The following is a 10,654-nucleotide window of genomic DNA, read 5'->3' as shown; positions in this document are numbered from 1 at the left end:
GCTTTGTTCACTACTGCTTCCTTAATGTCTAGCGCTCAATGAATATTTGTAGAATGTATGTATGGAGTCAAGGCATGCATTAATTAACAGACATCTGTTTCATTTTCTATTGTTTTTCTCTTTATTCACATGTGCAGGAGAGAGGCCATAGCTGAAAGAATGCACAGCCTGACTCTCAGATGGTGGTTCTTCCATCAGGCTGCTCTACCCTGATTAATCTCCTTTGATGAGAGACAAGCCTGAGTAAGCTTCCAAAGTCTCTGAAGGGAGAACTGCAGATATGACTATATCAGGAAGACTGGATGCGGGGTTTTTTCATCTTGTCAGAAAAGACTATAATCATGATAACACTCTATCTGCAAGGTATGAGTGTGTCAGAATGAAATGATTGATATTAGGATCTTTCCAAGAGCCTCAGGATGTGCTGTTTTCTCTTCAGTGTTTTCTCTGAGGTAACTCTTGGCATTAACTAACCCGGATTCTGGTCTGGCATCTTCTGATTGGTGTTCTGTCTCTTCCTATATAATGTTGATGCGGAATCCTGGAGCCAAGATTCCTCTGGGCTCCGAAAATTTCCTGTGATACCTGCTTTGCAATTGACCATCATGAAGCTCTTAGCCTTCCTGACACTGGTGGCAGTTTCCACCATCCTGGTTTCTGCCCGTAAGTAAAGATTCTTACCTGAAAATAAGGTTTGGAGGAATAGTTACATCAAGATAAGAACTCTGTGGATGTGGGTTTGGGGGAGCCGAGAATGCTGGTCTCTCCTGTCCTCTACTCCAGTCCCCTGTTCCATCACCATTTTCACTGACCATTCACGATAGATATGACTCTACCCTTAGGCTCTTCCTAATTCAATCAGATCATAGCTCATTTCTGACCTTGGAACCCAGTTTCATGGTCAGAGTTAGTAAAATCTGTTTAAGAACACAAATCAGAGGTTTATTTCAGGAAATCAAAAGTGACCACATATTGTGGGATTTTATATTATCTGTGCATCTTTTCCCCCTCAACGTGTGCACCAAAGACTAAAGTTATTTGACTCTGAAAGCCTGCACCATTGTCCATATTCTTCTCTCCACACCCAAATCTGGTGTTCAACTCACGTCCTGTTTTTATTTTTCTTTCAGAGGATACAACAACTGCTCCACAGGACACACCAGGTAAGTCTGCCCTTGCACCTCATCTCCTTTCAGCAACGACCATTTTCTATCCCAGCCTCATGTCAAAGTTTCCACAGGAGATAGGATATAAGGATTCCTAAGCCCAAACCTGGCAAAGTCTTCTGCCTGATTCAAATGTTTATGGTGAACATAGAAAGTCTGCTTATTTCTTACACATTATTAGAGAACATGAACACTCTGGCATGGATATATATATAAATTGTGGGTGAATCATAGAATTTTCTTCAGCAGAGAGGAGGCCGTGGTCTGATGTTGTGGCCTGAGAATTTGGGGGAGGTGCATGTAAAGTCTTTCTGATTACCCTAAACCAAAGGGTTGAATATATGGCCAGTGTGTAAATGAGAGGCCATTTAGTCCCTGTGATAGGGATAGAATAAGATAGTTCTACACCTGGAAATCCCACTTGGGGAAAACAGAGAGGGACTTCAGAAGATCACCATGAGCTAGACACCAACCAGAAGATGATCAGCAACAATCAGAACATTTTGAAAGTAAACAGACTTACTGTTTATTCAGTGGCCACTGCCACTGAAAAATGGGATGAGGCCTGAATTTGGCCTTGGGAGGTTTATGATAACAGATCCTGAAAAACTGCATTCCTGCACATAGCCAAGACAGGAGTACAGGTGAAAGAGAAAAGAAACTAGGTGAAACAGGACATTATACCACAACCTGAGGTGAATTACAGTATTTTAGGATATGTCACCACTTCTTTGTTAATATACATATGATGATAACACCGTGACAGCTCTGGTTAGACCATATAATGTCAAGGAGGAACTAATGATGTAAGCCTTGATGTCTGACCCCAAAAGAGAAAATCTGTGGTCTTCTACCCTTCCCATTTTTTATTTGATTATAAAAATGCAGCCCTTAGGAATTCCCTGGTGGTCCATGGGTTAGGATGTGACACATTCACTGCTTGAGCCTGTTTTTGATCACTGGTCCAGGAAGCTTCGGGATATGGCCAGGAAAAAAAAAGCAGGCAGCCCTCTTTGTTCTCAGGGCTGTAGTCCCTTGCCTGCCTATATCTCTCACAAGTATCCTACTCTAATTAACTCCCTGTTTGCCTGTTACTTTGCCTCTGGCTGCATTCTTTCTGTGCCTGAATTGTTTTGCACTAAGACAAAAGAACCTGCAGACCAGGCACCAGGCGTGAATTAAAAGATTGTGAGGAGTGTGGTTTCACCATAATGAGGAGAATGTAGTTCCTGAGTTCAGTTCAGTTCAGTCACTCAGTCCTGTCCCACTGTTTGCGACCCCATGAATCGCAGCACGCCAGGCCTCCCTGTCCATCACCAATTCCCAGAGTTCACTCAGACTCACACCCATCGAGTCAGTGATGCCATCCAGCCATCTCATCCTCTGTCGTCCCCTTCTCCTCCTGCCCTCAATCCCTCCCAGCATCAGAGTCTTTTCCAATGAGTCAACTCTTTGCATGAGGTGGCCAAAGTACTGGAGTTTCAGCTTTAGCATCAGTCCTTCCAAAGAACACCCAGGACTGATCTCCTTCAGAATGGACTGGTTGGATCTCTTTGCAGTCCAAGGGACTCTCAAGAGTCTTCTCCAACACCACAGTTCAAAAGCATCAATTCTTCGGTGCTCAGCTTTCTTCACAGTCCAACTCTCACATCCATACATGACCACTGGAAAAACCATAGTCTTGACTAGACGGACCTTTGTTGGCAAAGTAATGTCTCTGCTTTTGAATATGCTATCTAGGTTGGTTATAACTTTCCTTCCAAGGAGTAAGCGTCTTTTAATTTCATGGCTGCAGTCACCATCTGCAGTGATTTTGGAGCCCCCAAAAATAAAGTCTGACACTGTTTCCACTGTTTCCCCATCTATGTCCCATGAAGTGATGGGACCAGATGCCATGATCTTCGTTTTCTGAGTGTTGAGCTTTAAGCCAACTTTTTCACTCTCCTCCTTCACTTTCATCAAGAGGCTTTTTAGTTCCTCTTCACTTTCTGCCTGAGAGTGATGCAGAAATGAGGGCATAAGGACCACATGGGAGAGTGGGATAACAGGATGTGGAATGTAGGGGTCAAGTGCAAGTAGAGCTCTAAGCTCTGCTCTTTGTAATGGCATCGATGCCTGAGTCCCAGGCTGAGGTTTGTTTTCATTCTTTAACCTGAATCCCAAGGTTGTGGACCAAAGCTCCTGGTCATTCTTGGACTGTCCCCACAGCACTCTGCCCATTCTATGCTGTGTGTCATGCTCACACAGGCATTCTGAAGATTCCTCTTTTCAGCCTCAACAGCTTGGGGACTTGGGTTCTCTGATCACAGGGCACTGACTCTAGTCTGACCTAGCATATCATGCCACATGTGCCATGTGGAGTCCAGTTAAAAAATTTCCCTTTCCTGTATGAGGCCTGAGTCAGCACAGCTAGAGTACGGGTATGGAGATGGTGATGAGATGGTTTTCGCTCACAGTTTTGGGGTCTGACTCTTGCTATTTGTTAGCAGCTCTGTGGGGAGAGATAAATCTCATAAATCTTGGCAAGGTCCTTTTGAACATGGGGTGGGTGAAAGGGCATTTGCTCATTCTTATTATTTCCAGAATAGTACCAATATTTCCCATTATGTAGAAGGGACTCTCACAATTATTGCTGTAGTACAAGTTCCCACAAAAGGTATGACAAATATATATATATATATCTCCTCAGGCCAGAACTTGCAAAAAGAGATTTTGCTGCATTAAAAGAAAGGAGATACTCCCTCTAATCTGAGATGAATCAACTGATTCTTCTCTTCTCCTCATACTGCAATGCTCCTCATACTTAGAACCTACTCAGTTCTAAGTCATTCTGGAGGAAGTCCCCAGAATGTCAGTCCACAGGAAGTTCCTTTTGTCTTTCATCAGTGGCTCCTGTGAATAAGGACATATGTGGATTTGGTCTTTCGTGTTCATGCTAGCAGAAAGTATTTGCCTGTGTCTTCCCTCAGCCTTACTGCCCTAGCAAGGAAATACTAAATTCTTTCTTTCCCACAAAGGACGGGGCTAGGAAGAATGAGTAAGAGGAGACCTGGCAGCTAGGGTAAAGGTATGAAAGAATTGATGACATTTGCTGAGATGAATTCAGAATGAGAAATGCACATTCAAGCATGTTGCCTGAAGAATCATATGTCTTGATTTGAATGTTTCCTCTTAATTTCAGCTTCTGAAGCTGCTGCCACGAGCTCTGCTGACCCCAGCGCAAGTACAGATGCTCCCAGTGAAAGCACAGATGCTCCCAGAGAAAGCACAGATGCTCCCAGAGAAAGCACAGATGCTCCCAGAGAAAGCACAGATGCTCCTAGTGAAAGTACAGATACCCCCACCACAGGCTCTGCTGCTTCCACTTCCACTGCTGCCCGCTCGACCAGTACTGCATCTACCACCACTCGATATTGTAAGATCACCCCATAAGTACTTTCTTCATGGATCTCCTGGATTTCCTGTGTCCACTATTCTCAGCATAGACTATATTTGGGGGGCAGAAAAAGTCATGGGAAAAGTTGTGTTCTCTTTTCAGTATTTTCTAAATCCTTGTGGTTTTACAAATCAAGCCAAGAGACAACATCAGAGGAATCAAAAATTTTGAGTCTCTCGTTTACCAATTTTATCTGCATGGCTCTTGAAATTTTGGAAATTAATAGGTAAAATTCATCATTAGTAAAATTGACAACAGAGAGACCAAAGTATGTCCCTCCATGTGGCCAAGTACCTGGCTAAGTCTGTTTTGTTTTGCTAGAAAATTCCTATCTCCTTTAAAGATCTTTCTAAAAATAGAAAATATCTTTACAAAGATGCTTCCTTGAGGCAGAATGCTTTGAGTGTTATTCTGGGTATTTCTGGGAATTTGGAATTCCATTGTGGTTCATGGTACAGTCTTCCTATTCCTGGTTCATTTCCCCCTGACCTTAAACAGCCTGGTAAAATCAGTGACTACTATGATTGATTCTGAATATATGACAGGCAATGTGGTATCAAATTCACATATATAATGTAGGGTTGGCCTAAAAGTTCGTTCAGGTTTTTCCATAAGATATGGTTAACCAAATAGTTTAAATCTCATAGTAACTCTATGCAATAAATATTTTAAAGATGATGAAATAAAAAATTGCAACAGAAACTTCCCCCTGAATATTGTGCCGTAAGAGATGAGATGGATTGGTACATAAGCAATGAAAGTTAGAAACATTTATACTCTTTCAGTGCTTGGCTCTTGGCTCAAAGTTCTGTATTGGGTAGTCAATGGGTGAGAAAATGAATATTTCTTTTAACAAGAGAAGCCTGGACTGCTGTATGCTGTAGCACATGGAAAACTAATCATATTTGTCATCTCTGTTTTTTTTCTAAACTTCCCACTGATCTAGGCTTCCATCCCAGGCTTCACGTCCAACTGCCTCTGGACAGGAGTTAGGTGTTTATCTTCCAGGAATGTAAATCTCTTTTTGACCATGAATTCAGTGCCATTTGACATTTGTTAGTCTTCTTGCAGATTCCAAGGTATAAAGCCACATTTTCAACCTTTTTTGAAAACCTCTTTTTTCTGTTTCAGGTTTCTTTCCACGGTTTAACATATTTTGCTGAGTTATCAGCGAGATGGAATCAGACTCAGCCTTCTGCATTTGATCCTGCTGGGCTGGGCCAATACGTCCCTTGATTTGTTTTAATGCAATGACTTTCCATCCCTACTATGTCTATCCTATCTCTAATCAGTGTATCTTCTTTAAAATAAAAAAATCATGAGCAACATGAAAAAAATGATTTTCTGTAGGTGCTGGCGTGGTGATTGTCCAAAAGTTTAGTCTATCCAAGTGACAGAGTTTGAATCCTACCTAGTTCTTTCTTGGGTTAATGTTAATAAATAGACTTTCTACATGTTTATCCAATTTTTTAAAAACAGGAGATGATCCTTTGGTATATCACTAAAGACTACAGTTTTCTGTATGTGAGTGCACTAATCAACATTTCCTGGGTACAAACGTTCACTCTGATTCCATCAAACTCGGCTATTAACTGACCCCTAATTATTCTCATATCCTCAGTGGCTTGGCAGGTGAGAAAGAGGGAAGCACTCCTGAGGTCTGGGAACTAGCCTGACACACTTGTGCTTTGGAATTGTTAGGGTCTGACCTGATCTCAGAGCTTAGAAATGGTGCTCTCTTATTGCACACAAACAATATCACAAAACACCAACATCAGAGAAAGACACATGGTGACTTCCATAATTTTGACCAACTCATAATTCTGTTTCAGTACAAACAAAAACAAGATCAGTGTACAAACCATAAAATACTATCAGTAAATATCATCCTCTCCCAGGTAATGAATTCATTACATAGTACAACTTTAGCCCCACTCTAGCCTCTTCTCCTCTCTGTTAGGTTTGTTAAGACACTCAGGTATAGCATTATTCGTGCTCCCTTAGAGTCACTAATCAGAGCAGAGGCCTGCTCCTTAAACCCTCCCCCAAGTCACCTCACATATACTCAAATCCTGTAACAAGTCCTTTCTTACACCCTTGGATTAAGGCACCTGTCTGTAATTCCCCATGGTTTATGTTCTCCCCACTGCCATGAGTACTAAACCCAAACCAACTCAACTATAGCTGTGTTCCTGGTGGTTTGGGGCTGGAAGACTTTGATACCTGAATGTATAATTGGGATGGACGTGGTATGAGAACAAGGGGTGGTATCTTTGTCTTTCTCCCTTTGGATATTTGCTGGGTTAAAATTTGCCCAATTCTGGGAGGTTTGGTTAACTGGAGCCTTTACAACTGCCTGAACCATCACCATCAGTAAACTAAGCAGTGCAAATTCAAGAACAACATTAATGGTCTGATTAAGGAAATTATTGAAGATGAAATTCGATGCTGACTAAATTTTCTAAAAAATAACTATCTGATTCCACTTAATAACAAATGAAAGTGTTAGACACTGAATCGTGTCTGACTCTTTGAGATCCATAGACTGTAGCTCACCAGGCTCCTCTGTCCATGGAATTCTTCAGGCATGAATACCAGAGTGGGTGCTATTCCCATCCACCCACCTTGAAGGAAGGTGGATTCCTTCTCCAGGGAATCCTCCCAACTCAGGTATTGAACTGGGTCTCCTGCATTGCAGGCAGATTGTTCACCATGTGAGTCACCCTGGAAGCCTATAATAACAGGTAGTGGAGACTATTAAATGTCAGACAAGGTAAGTCTGCTGATTATTTCAGCTACCTGACATTGAAATAGGCTGGGACCTGGGACTCTTGCTGGAGTAGTTGCACCTGGACAAATGTCTCCTGGGGCAATAGGATCCACAGAAACTGTAAGGGATGAATGTGTAGTTGGGGAAATTGTGAACAATAACTATAATAAAACCACAAACCAAATGCCACTTCTGAGGTACACAGAGCAAAAGCAGGGTACTGTGCATGATCCCTGTACACAGCATCACCAAGGGGTGGCTAGACCATCTCAGCTCTGTCTCCTGACCAACACATGGACCTGCCTCATTACTCCTTTAGTGACCCAAGCTGTTCCTCTGGGGGAGTGGGCAAGTATATCTGTTACTTGCCTTTGCTTCCTTGTGCTACAGAATGAGACCCAATAAAGTGCAGCATGGAACTCTATTCTGGCCACTTATATATTTCTGTTGATTAAAGATCAAAGGGCCTGTGCTGGCAATAATATTATAAAGACAATTTAGGAAGAACAACAGGTCAAGTGGGACTGGTGAACACGTATCCACTTTTATAACAACTTTCATAATAGTCCCTAAGTCCACAAAGGCACAAGGTGAATTTTCATAGATTGGAGTTTGTATACATTCACTATATTGCCCCAGGGATATTTGAGTCTTTTAGCATATTGCCATAATCTAACTCAGACAAGATTTGGAATTAATAACCATTAAGGGCAAATTAGTAGTTATCATGTTAATTGCTTCCTCAGAGGAATAAACTGAAAAGAATTAAGACCTCTAATAGTCATATGATAACTAGAGGGTAGTGGTTTTAAAGCAATATTCAAGGCTTAGTTCCATCTGTGGAAAATCTAGGAATTATGTGTTAGAACAACAAGAGATATTGCTTGAAATACGCAACACGTTGTCATGTTTTTCAGATCATGCTAATAACAAAGAAGGGAGAGACCATAGGACTTTCCTGGTTTTGCCAAAAGCATGCTCCTAAACCTAGGAATCTGTCTCTTGTCACAAAGTCACCAGGTAGAAATTGGAATTTTAGCAGGACCCTAAGCAGAAATCCTTAATAAATTTACTGAAAATCAGCCCCAGGCCTTCTCTATTAGCCCACAAGATCTGACTGTTCATATATCAATAGTAGACATTTCTGTCATATATGTGTGGACTAACCCTTTGGCAGAAATCAAATAGGATTTCTTTGCAAAATTCTCTTGGGTTTTGGATCTGAAAACTACCTAATGCAGATTATTCTTTTAGACCATTTGAAAAATAGATGCTATCTTTTCAATGGTATTCGATAAATGTAGCCTCACTATTGAAGAGCACCAGAGTATTTTGAGGCCATTAAATATCTATGGATTCTGGTCATGCCCTGGATGATGAGAGAGACAAACAGTCAAATACATGAGGGCCACTAAGAAATGCTCCCTCTTAGTGTGGAAGTTTATTTTTAAGGGTGTTCTAAGAATGAAATTTCAGGGGGTGACTCACACATACAGAAACATGTTCTATTGCTACTTGTTGGGTGGAAAATGGGGCTCTCAAAGAACTTCCCTGACATCACCACAAGTGGCATGGCACATAAAATGAATGGATTACCAGTGGAAGTTCTTGAGCTGAAGACAATGTTGCTGCTTGGAAGTAAGTCTCAAGAGGCTCTGCAGGTACCAAACACTGATTAAAGAAAGCAAGAATAAATCTTTTCATTGTGTATTGCTCTAAGTTCTGTAGATAGGAGTGGACAAAGTTTTAGGCTCCTGGCATCTGCGAGGCATTTAAATATGATAGACAATAAAAAGAAATGATGCAATGAAGAAAATGCATCCACTGTGAACAGGAAAATATTGGATCAATAATGGCTGTAAGTGAAATGATCTGACACTGACAAGTGGATCCCATTGGACTGCTATAGTTAGCCCCATGGCTCTGTAAGTGTTTATGTACTGGGTATTAACTGGGCACTCAGACTCCGCTAGGATTTGCTTATCCTGTAAAGGAGTAACCTTAGAGATACAATTAAAGTGGAACAATCAATTCACCATTTGCTTAGTCCACTTCCTCTCAGGTTATGAACTGTACTACTATTATAAACTACTAATTAATATACAGAAGTGATTAGGGAAACATGATTTATTTTTATTGAAATTCAGTTTTTTACCTTTTTCTTTGTCTAAGAAATGTTAGTTCCATAAGTTTAGGTAGGTGCACTTTTTGGTTTAATTCTAGATGTTTCATAATTTTAGTGTTTATAATTGAGTCTGATTTTTGTGTATCATATGAGGTGTGAATCATGTTTTTGTTATCATATAGGTAGTTCTGTGTTTTTTCAGTTTAGTTTGTTGAAAGACTTTACTTTTTTCTATTAAGTATTCTTAGCATTATTGTCAAAAACCAACTAACCATAAATGTGTGGAACTATTTTATAAGTCTTTTTCTACCCTTCTGATTTATTTTTCTATCCATGTCAGTATCTCAATGACTTTATTAATGTAGATGTATAAGCTTGTATATCAGGTGTGTGATTCCTACAACTTTTTTCTTTTTCAAGATTATTTTTGAGGGAGGTGGGAGAGGGGTTCAGGATGGGGAACACATGTACACCCGTGGTGGATTCATGTTGATGTATGGCAAAACCAATACAATATTGTAAAGTAATTAGCCTCCAATTAAAATAAATAAATTTATATTAAAAAAGATTATTTTTGTTCACTGGTACTTTTTAATTTGTCATATATATTTTGGAATCTATTGGTCAATTTTAACAGCAAGTCTTCTGACATATTGACTTGGATTGAACTGAAGATACAGACAAATGGATACTTAACATTATTTATTCAATGACATAAAAAGAATATATCTATATTTATTTAGGTTTATTTGATTTCTGTCATTGAAAATTTTTAAGATTCACTGTAGAAGTCGCATTTTGTGATCAATCAATCCATCAATAAGTATATGTTTTGATGCTTTTTAAATAATTTTTTTGGAATTTTCAAAATTCAATTGATCACTGGTAATATGTGGAAATATATTTGAATTTAATATATTGGCTGTCTATACCATGACTTCAATTTACTTATTGTTTCTAACAAATGTGTATGTGTAGTTATACATGTGCACAACCTTGTCATCTTCATGTAAAATTAGTTTACTTCATTATATCTGAGCTTGTTATATTTCTTTTTTCCCTGCATATAGAAATGCTTAGGACCTCCAGAAAGATATTAAATAGAAGTGATAAGAACAGAAATACTTAATAAATATTAATTTCCAATTTTAGCAGAA

General features: G+C 39.8%; 1 protein-coding gene across 1 annotated transcript; it reads left to right on the top strand.

The window, feature by feature from the left end:
• Positions 1-605: 605 nt before the first annotated feature.
• LOC139182976 (mucin-like protein 1) lies at positions 606-5,765 on the top strand. The gene is made up of 4 exons (XM_070788700.1): positions 606-663; positions 1,131-1,163; positions 4,348-4,581; positions 5,734-5,765. The coding sequence occupies exons 1-4, from the start codon at positions 606-608 to the stop codon at positions 5,763-5,765; spliced, it is 357 nt and encodes a 118-aa protein (XP_070644801.1).
• The last annotated feature ends 4,889 nt before the right edge of the window (positions 5,766-10,654 follow it).

This window comes from Bos indicus, chromosome 5 (assembly GCF_029378745.1).
Source record: "Bos indicus isolate NIAB-ARS_2022 breed Sahiwal x Tharparkar chromosome 5, NIAB-ARS_B.indTharparkar_mat_pri_1.0, whole genome shotgun sequence".
Classification (NCBI taxonomy): Eukaryota; Metazoa; Chordata; class Mammalia; order Artiodactyla; family Bovidae; genus Bos; species Bos indicus.
Note: the sequence above shows the minus strand (reverse complement) of the source record. Positions and strands in the feature narration are given on the sequence as shown.

Excerpts from the sequence above, each read along its gene's own strand:
- LOC139182976 (XM_070788700.1), top strand. The coding sequence starts at position 606 with ATGAAGCTCTTAGCCTTCCTGACACTGGTGGCAGTTTCCACCATCCTG. Across the intron at positions 1,164-4,347 it reads TGCTCCACAGGACACACCAG|CTTCTGAAGCTGCTGCCACG; the intron begins GTAAGTCTGCCC and ends TCTTAATTTCAG. Across the intron at positions 4,582-5,733 it reads ATCTACCACCACTCGATATT|GTTTCTTTCCACGGTTTAAC; the intron begins GTAAGATCACCC and ends TTTCTGTTTCAG.